The 15,820-nt window shown below is 42.8% G+C and overlaps 1 protein-coding gene across 1 annotated transcript; it reads right to left on the bottom strand.

Moving 5' to 3' along the window:
- Positions 1 to 812: 812 nt before the first annotated feature.
- Positions 813 to 9,899, bottom strand: PIGH (phosphatidylinositol glycan anchor biosynthesis class H). The gene is made up of 4 exons (XM_060095959.1): positions 9,660 to 9,899; positions 5,390 to 5,599; positions 4,846 to 4,929; positions 813 to 2,362 (listed from the first exon to the last, which is right to left on the bottom strand). The coding sequence occupies exons 1-4, from the start codon at positions 9,837 to 9,839 to the stop codon at positions 2,270 to 2,272; spliced, it is 567 nt and encodes a 188-aa protein (XP_059951942.1). The 5' UTR covers positions 9,840 to 9,899; the 3' UTR covers positions 813 to 2,269.
- Positions 9,900 to 15,820: the final 5,921 nt, after the last annotated feature.

Here is a 15,820-nt window from a genome sequence, read left to right as displayed (position 1 = left end):
TCGTGCAGGGATTTATACTTGAAGTTTTCCCGACATCCCTGCACAGGAGAGGACTAGGATTTCCAATTCACCTGAACTCCAACAAAAGCTTAGGACTCACTAAGACTGGACTTCCTTTCCCATATGGGAAAGGTGTTGGCAGGGCTGGAGGAAAAGGAGGAGACTCACCTTTCCCCTTCCCCTGGTGCAAACAAGGAGGCATTGGCGGTGCCCTTCTGGGGCAGCGGCACCTGTCTCTGCAGGACAAGGTGCTATTCCCCTGAGACTGAAGCTGTTTTCTCTCTCACACTGGACCATCAGCCCAACTGGGTACAGGCAAGGGCAGGGGCTAGGTCCAACCTGACCTCTCCCTGTCTCATTTTAACAACTGGACAGGGCTCAGTGAAGGCTGTGCTTACTACTGTAGGAGAAGGTGGTCGTCGCTTGTCCCCCTGCTCTTTGAAAAACCAAGCAAATGCATTCTGCTTTTTGCTGCTCTGTGAGGCCACCAAAGATGAGTCAGAAACAGAAGACCCCCTGCAGGCTCGTGGGCCTGGATTTGCTCCTTAAGACTTCTGGCGAACTTGCGCTGGGAATTAGTTTGAGGGCAGACGCACATATGTGTTATCTGTCCTAGCCTGAGAGCATCAGGTGAAAGGAATTGAAAGTATCATCTTTCACCTTTTGCCTTCCTGACGATGCCAATATCCCGCCATCCCCGAGTGAGACCTTCTGTTGGATGCAGAGATGATCTTGTCTCCGCCCTCCCTTAACAGGAAAAAAAAAAAAAAAAAAAAAGACGAAAGAGTTCATTTATACTCTGATTTTCCAACACTGAAGAAACTGAGTTTTATTTCATAGCTCTAAGGCAGTCTTATCATTTTTCGATAAAGTGCCGAACAAACTATATGGGTTTAGCAATAGCATCCAAGAACCAAGCCTTTAACCCCAGTAAGGTGTGTGTGTTGCACACTGAAAACTGCAAGGCTGGAACTAGTTTATCTGAACACCTCAGCTGCTGTAAGCTTCCCCTCTCTCACCCATTAAACTGACAAGCATGATGAAAAAAGCAGCACATCAGTGTCTGCCTTTTTTAAATGAACTTGACTTTGCCAGGCTGGCAATTTTATAGCTGCCTCCCATTTCTGTTCCTGCCTTTCCCCCAGCATTTGGGATTTAGCTGAGACATTTCTACCTCGAACAAGTCACATGTCACATGTCCCACAGGCTCCTGAATAACCCCTCCAGGGCTGGTGTAAAAGGCAGAAGTTCCAGCTCTGGTTTTGTAATATCTTGAGTGCCTCTAAGGCAAATAAGGAATTATCATCTAGCCAAGAGTTATAAAAAAAAAAAAAAAAAAAATCCCAAAGAAAAAGCAAGCAAGAATGGAGCTGTGTTCATATTGAATTTGGGGGTCAAGCTATTTCCCCCGCCCTGCCTTCTTCCCAACCCTTCAGGAATCCTCCCTTAGTTTATTAATTTTATACAGAAGAAACTGCCTTATAAACAAAGGCTTCTATAGTATGTATGTTTATCCTTCTTTAACATGTCTGGAAACCAAAGTCAAATTTCTGTCTGGCCTTTTATCTCACCCCTCTTGGCAAAAGAAGTTTTTGAAACCATAGACAATGCTGAGTAACAAGAGTATTAATGTGCTTGATACCCGTGACTGAAATGTCATGATCGTGTTTGTCAATAAAAAGCAGCTGTCTGAACCAAGCAATTGTGTATGTTTTGGAAGGAGATCTATTTATTAAGAGAATCATCATAAATTAACCCTGTACAGAACACAGGAGCTAGGTGGACAGAGACTAGTCTTTTGTAGGACATTTCCTCCTCCTCACCAGCCCCTGAAGGGCTTGCTTTTTTTCCTAACTTTTATACAGGGGTACTGTGCAGTTGAAAATTATCTTTCTCAAGAGATCTGATGTCAGTTTCCCACTGTCTTGCTCTACACATTTCAACAAAAAGTAAACTTGAATGTGCTTCGGAATTTCACAAAGTGCTCTTCGTCAACATTACTCCTGACACACTGTTTCAAGGTCTTCCCTCAGGTGGTAAACAAAATCTTACAAGGGGAACACTAAAATACACATAAATACTTTGCTCAACATCACACAATAAGTTAGGCTTCCAGGCACCTGCTCTATGGCTCTGAGATTCACCGCATCCATACTGGTTCCTAGGACTGTGCCCACTTGATGGTTTAAAATACAGAAAATAAACCAGCCACTGTGGCTTAGGAGTCATCTCCTCTGGAAAACAATACTGGCCTTCTAAATGCTGGGACTCACGGGCTCGTTGATGTGGCTTTCTGGTGTGCCAGGATGTCCTGGCAGCTTCTGTACACTTCAATCAAGCAGTCCAGCCGGGGCTTGGCACTCTGAATTCCAAAGGGGAGAAATGCAGAGACAAGATGAACGTCAAGTGCTTAGTGGTATTGTGTCCATGTGCAACCTCAATCTCTCACCCACGACCAGGGGGTCCAAATGGTACAGGTGTGGGCTTCAGAGAGGCAGAAGTTCAGGCCTCACAGCATTTTGCTGGGAGGAATCCCTAACCAGGCCCACATCCCAGCCTGTGAACTGTGGAAGCAGGAGCTCGAAAGACAGTTTTTAATCTGTCTAAATTTCATGACCTCCACCTAAGAGCAAGCAAGAAGAGTAACAAGGACAGACCCTCTTGGGAAGTATCACAAGCTGCAAAGCAGTTCTCAGAGACAACAAGGGCAGTTTAATATGAAAATATTGAAAATTATTTTGTATAATGAAACATAATACAACCAAATGAAAAGAAAAGCCACAGAATGGGGAAAATATATGGGGAAAGCATATTTAATAACAGTTTGCTACGCAAAATATATAAATCGTTACAATGCATAATCACTATCTAGTATCTACTTCACTAATAGAGGAGATGGAGAGTTTAAAACAGAAAATACTGATAGGTAGTACTTACAAGGAAATATGAAAAGTCTCTGTCATTTAAAGAGACACAAATTTAATAACTCTAAATTCCTTTACCTACATACTAAACTAAAAAATAGCTAAACCCACTGTTAGCCAAGACTACAGGAAAACAAGTACAAATTCGCAAAAGTATGGTCAATTTGTCCAATCTCTGGAGCCAAATCTCAAACATGATTAAAATCTTTGAAACCATTCATGAGCTTTAATAAAGTAATTTTGAACTATAATGCAAAAGAATTTTAGCTTAGCTTCCTTAAATCCTTTGTGAAAAAGGAAGGGCAGTGAGGCAGCGTTAACTGCATACGTACTTTATATACCTATAAAATAACTGATTATAATCATGTTTGTATAAGTTGTGTTATTTTAAATTTTTTAACATCTTTATTGGAGTATAATTGCTTTACAATGGTATGTTAGTTTCTGCTTTATAACAAAGTGCATCAGCTATACATATGTTCCCACATCTCTTCCCTCTTGCATCTCCCTCCCTCCCGCCCTCCCTATCCCACCCCTCTAGGTGGTCACAAAGCACCGAGCTGATCTCCCTGTGCTATGCGGCTGCTTCCCACTAGCTATCTATTTTACGTTTGGTAGTGAATATATGTCCATGCCCCTCTCTCGCTTTGTCCCAGCTTACCCTTCCCCCTCCCCGTATCCTCAAGTCCATTCTCTAAAAGGTCTGCGTCTTTGTATAAGTGTTTTTTTGTAAGAGCAAAACAAAAAATAATCTGAACATGATTTCAAAAGCTAGCAAATGAGGTAGCTAAATAAACTGATATTTGACATGATATAATTATTTAAAATAATAAGTATAATGGCCTTTGTAAATGCATGAAAATATGTACATTAAAAAAGCAAGGGGGCTTCCCTGGTGGCGCAGTGGTTGAGAATCTGCCTGCCGATGCAGGGGACACGGGTTCGAGCCCTGGTCTGGGAAGATCCCACATGCCGTGGAGCAACTAGGCCCGTGAGCCACAACTACTGAGCCTGCACGTCTGGAGCCTGTGCTCTGCAACAAGAGAGGCCGCGATAGTGAGAGGCCCGCGCACCGCGATGAAGAGTGGCCCCCGCTTGCCGCAACTAGAGAAAGCCCTCGCACAGAAACGAAGACCCAACACAGCCAAAAATAAATAAATAAATAAATAAATATTTTTTTTAAAAAAAGAACAAGAGTGGTGGCGCAGTGGTTAATCTGCCTGCCAATGCAAGGGACACGGGTTTGAGCCCTGGCCCGAGAAGATCCCACATGCCGCAGAGCAACTAAGCCCCTGTGCCACAGCTACTGAGCCTGAGCTGTAAAGCCTGCAAGCCACAACTACTGAGCCCGCGTGCCACAACCACTGAAGCCTGCACGCCTAGAGCCCGTGCTCCGCAACAAGAGAAGCCACGACAATGAGAAGCCCACGCACCGCAATGAAGAGTAGCCCCCGCTCACCGGAACCAGAGAAAGCCCGCGCGCAGCAACGAAGACCCAACACAGCCATAAATAAATAAATAGATAGATAGATAAATTTATATATGTAAAAAAACAAGACACAAAATAGTGTATAACAGTCTGTATAGATCAATAACATCTATGTAAAATCGCATATTGGCAGACTGACGGAGTCAAAGCAGATGAATGATGACCTACAGGCAGAAGTTGCTATATATTTGTTTTTAGCTCTAAAATTTGTATAAATTCATAATATTTCGGAAAGCCTTATTTGTCTCAGAAAGGAATTTCTGAAATAACTAAAATCCTAATTCTCAGTAAAAATACCCCTCAGGTATCCTCAAATACTCTTGACAACCGAAGTTCACATTCCTACTGAACATAAGAAGCCATGGATATACAGAGAGGAGGGGAAAGGTAGAGGATTTCTTTGCAGAAGAAACTTAAGTATTCTGTGCTCACCTGGAAGAGAGGTACTACTTGGGATATCCCATGTGGTTCCACTGGATCCTTCAATAAAATGCAGAGGTAGTAAATCACCTTCTGCTGTAAGAAAATAAACCAAATAGCAGAGATCTAAGTAAAATTCAGTCTTCTTTCTCAAGGGAAGGCTTAAAACTTTTTCATACACTTGAAAAAGAATGCATTTGAAGTGAGGGAGAAGTATATTCTCGTTCTTTAGATGAAAAGTACAAAACAACAACAACCAGAGATGACTTTGAAGCAGGGCTAGAAAATAAAGATGAAATGCTGACTCCCTATCCATAAAAACCTATAGTATCTCTTTAAAAATAAAGGACATATGTTTTCAATACAAGTTTCACTTTTATGGCTTAAAGACATGTCAGCCAAAAAGAAAACACTACAGGTACTGGAACAGAGAGCCCTCAAGTTTAATTCTGTGACATCAGTTGCTTTACGTATTAAGACTCAGTTTAGATCCAGGCATACCCCATGGGCTGCCTCATCCAGAGAGGCCTGTAATATTTACTACTTAAATACTTACCATGTAAATAGCCTCATTAATGACAACATCCTTCACCTCGCCCATCTCAATGAAGGTGGTGCTTTCTTTGCCTGAGGCATAGGATGAGGTCATCTGGATGCCAAGGGAATCAATGATTAACAGAGTCTCGTGATCAATCTTCACAAAATGGAGGTAACCAAGCAGGCCTAAGAGAGTGATGAAGATGGCAGCAGAGAGGATCATGCTGTTCTGGAGAGAGAGCCAGACACAGGCGGTAAGGTTACCAAGTGGTCCTCCACATACAGCTCTGCTATTTAATAAGTCAACTCTAGGCAATGTGGAAAAAAGCCTTTGTTCTGTTGTGAGGTGAACAGATGGGAAGAACACGCATGGAGGAAGAGGAAACTACTTTTACTTGGGCTCTGTAGTGCTACGAAAGCATATGATAAAATACAGCCAGAAAACAAATGGATAAGTCTCGGGAGGAGAACCTCCATCAGCAAAATACCCATCACACCGCTTTCAGAGACTTTTCTTCCAAAATTTCAACTTAAGGACTCAGATCTTCTCTTCTCACGCTCCATCAGTAAGATATGTAGGAAAATCGCAGACTTGAGAGTAATAAAGTGCTTAGCACAGTGTAGCAGATAATACTCAACAGCCGCTCCTCCTTCCTAACAGAAGTTGGAGTGAATGATGACTGGTTCCCACTCCTGCCAATGACTGGTTCAGAAATGGACCTATGACACAACTCTAGACAATGAGATGTGAGGGGAAGTCGGCTGGAGGGGGTTCTGGAAAACTAAGTCCATCTCAAAAAAGAGATCTAAGGAAGAGAAGGCCTCTTCATCCTGAGGTTTTGATGCCTGAAACCAACTACGTGGCCTCTGCCAAACCACGTGGAAAGCTAGGCTGAGGACAGGTAGAGTACATCAAGGGCGGAAGAGCAGTAAGATGAAAAAAGTAAAATCAACAGAGCCTCTTAAGCTCTCTAGAGCCCTCCTTCGTCCTGACTTCTTGTTTTGTTAACTAATAAAGATCTTACTATTTAGGGCTCTTTTAGTTGTTTTGGGCTGTGACTGACTAATGTGTTAAGGCTGACTGACTAGATGAAATGACTTATGTGTTAAGGGCTCCCAAAATGGTATTTACTTCTTTGATTCTAAGACGCATCTACAACCTTTTAACATTTCTGAAGTTGAAATGTGTTTTTCTATCAAGGTATGTTTCTTTCATGTGGCACTGTTTTCCCTTTTTTTCCCAAAAAGCTATTTAGAAGGATGACACAGGAAAAAAATCATTGATGATCTAGAATCAAGAGATTCACTAATTTACGACTGTCATTCCTTGAGCGTAGGAAGTGTTTTATTAATTTTTTGTTACTGACAAGATACCCTCTTTGACCTAACTCTAGTCAAGCTCTTCTAAGTGCTGGACCTTGGTGTCCATTCTTGTTGGGCCTGCATTGTCCAACAAGCTGTAGCAAGAATCTTGCTAAGTGAGTTTAAAGAAGACCCTCACCCTTGGTATCTAATCACCGTGGCCTGCCTTCAGTCAGAAGTCTGTCAAATCAATTTATTCAGAATCCCCCTTTACCCCTGATATTTCCTTTTAGTAATTTTCCATCCACTGACCCCTGACCCTGCTCCTTAGCTATAAATTTCCACTGGTCCCTGCTATATTTAGAATTGAGCCTAATTCAATACTTAAGTCTCTTTTCTCCCATTGCAATAGTTTCTGAATAAAATCCGTGTTTACTGCTTTACTACTGACCAGCTCTGGTTTTCCTTGAAGGTACCTTTCGACTTCTTTCTACATAACACATAGTTAACTGTTAGATCAGGAGTCTGAAAACTATTTGGGCCTGTGATATGTTTGTCTGGTCCACCTTGAGCTAAGAATGTTTTTTACATTTTTTAAAGGGTTGATAAAAAGAAAGAGAGAAAAAGAAACAGAAGAATCTGAGACAGAGACCTGAAAGCCTAAAATATTTACTATTCGACCTTTTAAAGAAAAAGTTTGCTGACCTCTGTGCTAGGAAATTATTTGTTGATTGTGCTAGGAAATTATTTGTTGATTAACAAATGAAGGATGGAGAAATCTATGTGCTGGGTCTCTGATGACTCTACTTTGAGCTAATTAAATGTCTAGTATCTAGTACAGTGTCTTGTACATAGTGTGAACTGAATAAGCAGTATGGAAGAATAGAGAGAGAGAAAATTCAGTTCTGGCCCTTACAGATTTATTAGAGGCAAGATTAACATATATAAAATACTTTTGGAGAATACTATGATTCTGACTAGAAGTGACTAAGACAGGATTAAAAGAGAGAGAAAGCCAGAAAGAGAGACATTAAAGCACACAGGAATATCCTATGAAGACTTCCAAGGAAGCAAGATTTAACTGGTGCAGGGGAGGTGGTGGTTACTGACAAATATACTTAGCTGAGAAAAGGAAGGGGGAAGGACATTCCAGGTTGGAATAAGTAAGGTAAAAACCTAGAATTCTAATAGAACTGTGAATTCAAAAACTGGGAGGAAAGAAGGGATGAAGAACAGTATATACTTAGGGGATTTGATCCATATCAGCTTTTCTATAAAGTAATCCCTGCCCCAAACTTCATTACCCCTGCATTTTTTATACTTCATTTTTCTTTCTGAAATTCTATTTAACAGTTCAATATTCGTTTTGGGTTGAAGTTCAGCCACATGTTTTAATGAATTCCTTCATCAGATTTCTTCTCATCCTAGCTGAGATTCAGTAATTAGTAGTTTTGAATAGGAGGAAAGATAAGAAATTTTGGTACACAGAGCCCTTAAGTAGTGTTGTAGTGGAGTTTAAAGGAAGATAAGGTTACCGAGCCCTGGACATTTGCTGAGGGTAAGTGGGATATACCAGGATGAGAGAGGTGAGTACAAAAGGGAGCTGGCGTAAACACAAACTTCTATTTAAAAATTTTGCCTAAGCAAGCCCCCCGCAATGAGGAGACATCATAATATAGTGGGAAAAAAATGGTTTCAGAGTCAGACAGCCCTGGGTTTGAAGCCCCGTATGCCATTTACTAGCTTTATCACTTCGGATAAGTTATTACTCTTTCTGAGTCTTGGTTTTCTTCTAAGGTTGAAATGAGGCATTCAGTAAAGCAGTTGGCACTCAGTGGGCATTTAATAAGTACCTGTTCCCTCCTCCTCACATGACTACCTGAGCAGAGCTCAGGCTAGTATTGATATTCAACTATTTTATATATTAAATCTTTCTTGGGGGAGGAGGAAGGACTGTCTTGGCAATTTAACCATTTTGATTGACTTATGGACAAACTTTTAGATACAATTTGGTACAAATTAGGGCATATATTTTGCATATATCTATACTACTAAATTACCATGCTCTGAAATATGCTCTGATGGCAAAAAAAGCAAATGGATGCAGTATTGAAAACAATACCCAAATTATAGAAATAAATAGCCTTGCTGTATTTCAGCTCTGGTCAGACCACTCCTGAAATAATACAGTCCACACAGGACACTAAATATGAAACTAAATTCATCCTGAAAAGGCAATTAGGATGATTCCTTTTATTTTAGGTCTGTCACAATGCTACTACATGTGACCCTCACAATGCTGTGAAGTTGGTCTGGCAGATATTAATTCCATTTTAGAGATGTGAAAACTGAGGCTCAGAAAATAGGAATGAGTCTGGCAATTGAGCACAGAAACCACTTCTCTCCGTAATTTCACAATTCTTTAGAAAATACTTGAAGTTGGGGAAGGGATTTGGTGGGGGGGGGGGTTAGATTGCCTTGAAAAAGAGAGATTAGGAAGAACTATCAAACAATTAACTTGCACACAATTCTTGTGATTTATGGAGGCAAAGACAGTTTCTAGAGGACTGTAAAAGGTATTGTTAGCAGTGATTCCTCTGAGGGGTGAAAGTTACGGATGAGGACGATATACTTAGTTCTCTGAACTTATGGAACTGAATTACTATGCGCATGTACTACAGAGAGCACATGGAAGTTAAAGTTTTAGGCTGTCCTGCACGGACTAGATGTGTGCTGGGTGGAACCACGGAGCAGAGCAGCGACCCAGGAAGGGGATAAAGTACAGGAGCACAAACTGCACTAAACGTAAGGAAGAGAGCTGGTCCAGCACCGGAATGGCGTCCCCAGAACCACCGAGTTTCCGCCCTCCAGGCCCTACGACCGCAGGAGGGTCCGGCGAGAGGTCTGGGCTCGACCCTAAGGCCCCAATGACCCTTCCAAACCCGAGCCCCCGACTCCGATCGCGGGAAGAGGCCGGCCGGCCTTACCTCGCAGAGGGTGAAGAGTCCGTAGGCCGCTAGCCACACGCTGCAGGTGACAGCGGTGAGCGAGCGCAAGGTGATCCGAGGGCAGCTGAGGCAGAACTCCAGGCAGGAAGGGGAGTAAAAGCGGCGCTGCAGGGCCAGGCGGCCGCCACAAATATCTGAGAAGCTCTGCTCGTCCTCCATGGCCGGCTCGCCCACACCAGGCCATGCCGCGCCGCTCTAGCGCGCCCTCCAGTGTCCTCTCGCCGGCTCTGGACTCACTTCCCCACATCCGGGTTGGCCCGCCCCGCCCCAGGCTGCGCTCAGCCGCAGTTTCGCGCCGACAGCAGCCAAGGCTCTCGGGGTTTTCCACGCCCGGACCCGCAAAGATTCGTGGCGGGCCAACGTCTGAGCGGACAGATTAAAACCGCTATTAACGTGCTTTCGCTCGACAAACTGAGTTTTATTTCCAAGCCAGAGTACGCCCCAAGGAGGCAGTCCGCAGGTATTCGTTCATTTCACTCATTCATTCATTCATTCTTTCATTCCGGTGCCAGGTAGTTTTAAGTGCTGAAGGTACAGAGGTGAACAGTATTGACAAGGTCCCTGCCTTCAGGCAGCTTCCTTCCTATTAAGAGAAGCAATACGGAAATAATTTCAGAGAGTGCTGTTGGCAATAATATGGCCTGCAGGGGCTGCTTGGGGACTTTCAATGGGCAAGTAAGGAAAGTCTCTGGGGAAAGACATCAGAGCTCCAAGGATAAGGAGCCAAGACTGGTCTCGGGATGCCCTGGAGGAGGAAATTGCCAGGAAGGAGGACCAGGAAAGACAAAGCCCCCGAGGCTGGAACAAGGTTGGCTTATTGGAGGAATCAAAAGGTCAGAGAGGCTGACGCATGGGGAATGCAGTTGGAAGTTGGGGAGGTAGGTAGGGGCCAGATCCAGGAGGGTCTTGTAGGGCCCATAGGGAGTTTGGATTTCACTGTCTAGTCTTCTCTCCCAGACCACTGTGCGGAGCACTGAGAAGGCAGACAAGTCCTGGCTGTGAGGGTTAGCAAGAGGGGAAGATGCAGAAGGTATGGATAGTAAAATTACTAAACACATGACTAATAGTGACCTGTGGGTTCCCCTTTTTCTTCTTACTTGGGATGTGGCCCAAGAGTGCCTGTGTGGCCCGTTAAAAGACTTATGGTGCTTCAGCCCTGAGGCAGCATCGTGTATTAAAGACTTTGTGTATAAAGATAAATGGCATGGGCTTCCCTGTTGGCGCAGTGGTTGGGAGTCCGCCTGCCGATGCAGGAGACGCGGGTTCGTGTCCCGGTCCGGGAAGATCCCACATGCCGCGGAGCGGCTAGGCCTTTGAGCCATGGCCGCTGAGCCTGTGCGTCCAGAGCCTGTGCTCCGCAACGGGAGAGGCCACACCGGTGAGAGGCCCGTGTACCGCAAAAAAATATATATATATTATTATATTAAATACCACATTCTAGGGATAAGTAGTGTGGTAATATAATTCTGAAGTCTTTATAATCACTTTGCTCTGTCAGATCACAGTGTCATCGTAACTCGATTATGCAGTTTGGCATCCCAGTAGAAATTGAAATCTATGTATTTGCTATTTACTTAGATGCCGCCTGGGATATGAAGCAACAGGTTCTCATGCCCATGACCCTGTAAACACAGCAAGGAGTGATTCTTTCATCTCTCAGTGTTGGACTTCAAAGTATTCACAAGTCTCAAAAATTTAGTAGAATATAACAGCAAGGAAGGGCAGGCTGATGAAAAGAACTTAGACTTAGCAATTGGCAAGTTCCTCCGAGGAGGTTTAATATCTTTTTGCAGGGTCATTAAAGGAGTCTCACAGCTAATTCCCTCATGAATTCAGTTGTGGAGAAGCAGGGAAAGGAAGCATGAGAAACATGTTCTCTGTATTTGTCAAGGCAGGCTAACTGCTACTAAAAACATGTCAGTGGCATAACACAATAAATGTTTGTGTATTGTCCGTCTACAGTTCCACTTAGGTGCTGTGGTCAGATGACCCATCATTTATGCCAAGTGGTGATTCAGAGACCCAGGCTCCTTCCATTCAGTGGCTTCACAATCCCTTGGGGCCTCCTCAAGGTCTCCTCCATTGGATCCTCTACATCTGGCTAACAGATGAGGGGCAAGCATGGAGGATCACGCATGGGAGGGTTTTAAGGCCAAGTCTTCAACCCACATTCCATTGGCCAGAACTCATAAACATGGCTGTACCTAACTTCAAAGGAGGCCAGGAAACATGATCTATCAGTATGCCCAGTGGGGAAAGAAAAATGATTTGGTGAACAACTGGGCATACACTTTCCAAAGAGTTGTGACTACAGAACTAGGAAATATATTTGAATGCATTGAGCATTGTGGTGGCAATATACAGGATTAATCTGACCTACTTTTGATAAAATGGGTACTTATTTCAACTGTTGAAGTTTTTAGGAAGCTGAGTGTCTATGAATAATAAGAAAAAAATCTAGCCAAAGAATTCAGTTAACTTTTTATTTTTATGGCCCATGCTGGATTCTCTTTTTGTTTGTTTGTTTGTTTTTGTGGTATGCGGGCCTCTCACCACTGTGGTCTCTCCCGTTACGGAGCACAGGCTCCGGACGTGCAGGCTCAGCGGCCATGGCTCACGGGCCCAGCCGCTCCACGGCATGTGGGATCTTCCCGGACCGGGGCACGAACCCTTAGTCCCCTGCATCAGCAGGCAGACTCTCAACCACTGCGCCACCAGGGAAGCCCGATGCTGGATTCTTAAAACCCTTCTATAGAGCTTTCTTTTAGTACTTACTTACACTTATAGACTGAGTAGTTATTCTAAAAATACTGTCTTATACTGTAGTTTTTATTCTATTTACTTTTTTATGATATAGCATTAGTGATTATTGCTACTGTGTTAACTGAGAGTACGTCTTCTTAATTTAGGACCACTTACTTGTAAAAGTAAAGGCCCATCTAAGTGAAAAGAAATTCCAAATAAATAGGGTTTTAAAAAGATTTAAAAAGATTGCCGGCCTCCCTGGTGGCGCAGTGGTTAAGAGTCCGCCTGCCGATGCAGGGGATACGGGTTCGTGCCCCGGTCTGGGAGGATCCCATATGCCGCGGAGCGGCTGGGCCCGTGAGCCATGGCCGCTGGGCCTGCGCATCCGGAGCCTGTGCTCCGCAACGGGAGAGGCCACAACAGTGAGAGGCCCGCATACCGCAAAAAGAAAAAAAAAAAAAAAAAAGATTGCCAATTATACTTCAGTTTTTAAAAAGCCAACAAACAGAACGTAAAAAGCTTGTTGCAAGTTTGTGAAACTGATCAAGAAATAATTTACTTTGCATAAAAAAGGTAAATATTACACATTTCATCTTGTTTAGAGTTCCATTTTGGCTTATCTATGTAGTGTAGATATACCTCCTTATGTAGCTTTTTTAGTGGTTGCTCTAGGTATTACATTATATATATGAAACTGTTTTAAAAAAACCTCAGTCTTCTCCTGTGTTTCTCCTTTATTCTCACCCTGCTACCGCACTTATTACACGTCTGACACCAAATGTTGGCGGGGGCGGAGTGGGGGGGTGCGGGTCGCACACCAAGGACCATTATTCTCTGTGACACCAGCTCGGTATCCTACAATTTAACTCAATTCTGACACGGTCTACCTGGAGACCGTGTCAGATCCCACAAGTTAAGGGCTCAGTTCCATGAGACTGCTCCCCTCTTGGCTACAAATCAGAGGTTCCCATGACCTCCTCTCCCTTGGATTCAATTATTTGCTAGAACAGCTCACAAAACCCAGGGAAGCATGTTTACCAGTTTATTATCTAATAAAGGATATGATAAATGATACAGATGAATAGCCAGATGAAGAGATATAGAGGACAAGGTCTGGGAGGGTCCTGAGTGCAGGAGTTTCTGCCCCCGTAGAGTAGGCATGCATCAACCTCCCGGTATGTGGAGGATTCACCAATCTGGACACTCTCCAAACCCCGTACTTTTGGAATTTTTATAGAGGCTTCATCTTGTAGGCATGATCAATCATTATGTCCATTTCCAGCCACTCTTCCCTCTCTGGAGAATGGGATGGGGGGATAGGAGGTGAAAATCCCAAGCTTCTAATCATGTCTTGGTCTTTCTGGTGATCAGCCGCCATCCAGGATCCCATCAAGAGTCACCTCATTAGAACAGAAGACACTGCTGTCAACCAGGAAATCCCAAAGTGTTTAGGAACTTTGTGTCAGGAACCAAGTCAAAGACCAAATATTAGAACAAAAGATGCTCTTCGTGCTCTTATCACGTAGGAAATTACAAGGATTTTAAGAGCTCTGTGTCAGGAACCAGGGGCAGAGACCAATATATAAATATAAATATATATATGTATTTTTTTCTATTACCTCACAACCACTAACACAGTCTACTGATAGCAACATTTTACCAGTTCAAGTGAAGTGTATTAAGCATTTCTCCCTCTACTCTTCTATATTTATAATTGTCTTAATATTTCCTTTACATTCATTGAGACCCACATCAGACAGTAGCATAATTTTCACTTCAACCATCAAATGTAACTTAGAAAACTTAAGAGGAGTCTATTGTGTTTACTCATATTTTTGCTCCTTCCATTGTTCTTCCTTCTTGATGTTCTAAGATTCCTTCTTTTAGCATTTTCTTTTTGCTCAGAGAACTTCCTTTACCCATTCTTTTAAGGTAGGTCAGCTGGTGACAGATTCTCTTAGTTTTCCTTCATCTGAAAATTTCTTGATTTCCCCTTCATTCCTGGAGAATGTTTTCACTGGATATACAATTCTGGGTTGACAGTTTTCTTTCAGCACTTGGAAAATTGTGCCACTTCCTTCCGGCCTCCATGGTTTCTGATGGGAAATCTCTGTCACGTGAGTTATTTTTCCCCTTTAAGTAAGCTATTGTTTCTCCACCACTGCTTTCAAGACTTTTTGTCTTTAGTTTTCAGAAGTTTGACTAGGATATATCTTGGCACGAATTTCTTTGGGTTAATCGTATTTTGCATTTACTCACCTTCTTGCATATGTAAATTTATGTCTTGCCAAATTTGGGAAACTTTCAGCCATTATTTCTTCACTTTTTTTTTTCCATCCTCACCTTCTTTCTCCTCTCTTTCTGATCAAATGACACGATTATTAGATTTTTTTTTGTTAGAGTCCCAAGGTCCCTAAAGCTCTGTTCATTTTTTTTTCCAGTCTGTTTTCTCTCTGTTGGTCATATTGGGTGACTTGTATCTTCAAGTTCACTGATTCTTTCCTGTGTCTTTCCATTTTGTTGTTGAGCCCATACATTGAGTTTTTAATTTTAGTTATTATATTTTTCAGTTCTAAAATTTCCATGTGGTGATTCTTGATATCTTCTATTCTTTATTGAGACCCAATTTTTTCAACTGTTTTAAATGTGTTTGTAATTGCTTGTTGAAGCATTTTTATTATGGCTACTTAAAATCCTGGTCAGATAATTCTAACAACTATGTCATCTTGGTATTGGCATCTGTTGATTGTCTATTGTCTTTCAAGTGGAGATTTTTCTGATGAATGACTTTAGATAGAAACCTGAGCACTTTTAATATTAAGAGATTTTGTATCTTATTTAAATCTTCTGTTATAGCAGGTCTCCACTTGAGATGGTCTGGGATCTGGGACCTGGGACCCTTTACTGGAGTGCTCGAACCTGGACAAATGTCCCCTCAAGCAACAGAATACAAAGCAACTATAAGGGACTAAAAGTAACTGCATGCATGGGCAGTTGGGACAATTATGAACAATAAGATACAGAAAAAACTCAAACCAATTGCCACTTCTAAGGTTCCAGGAGCAAAAGCTGGGTACTGTTTATGATCCCTTCACACAGCACCACCAAGAGTGTGGGCAGACCACCTAATCTACACCTCCTACCCAACCCATGTACCTGCCCGTTCTTACCCCTTTTAAGGACCCAAGCAGCTCCTCTTGTGGAGCGAGCATGGGCACCTGACTCTTGTTTTCACTCCCTCCTGATGCAGCATGAGCCCCAGTAAAGCCTTGCCTGGAATTCTTGTCTGGTCTCTTCTCAATATCTATTGATTAAAGAGTCCAGCGGCCCAGGTTGGTAACACACTGATGCTGCTCCAGCAGAGGAAGAGGGGCACCACCACATTACTAGGTAGG

This window comes from Mesoplodon densirostris, chromosome 4 (genome assembly GCF_025265405.1).
Source record: "Mesoplodon densirostris isolate mMesDen1 chromosome 4, mMesDen1 primary haplotype, whole genome shotgun sequence".
Classification (NCBI taxonomy): Eukaryota; Metazoa; Chordata; class Mammalia; order Artiodactyla; family Ziphiidae; genus Mesoplodon; species Mesoplodon densirostris.
This window is presented reverse-complemented; position numbering and strand designations above follow the sequence as displayed.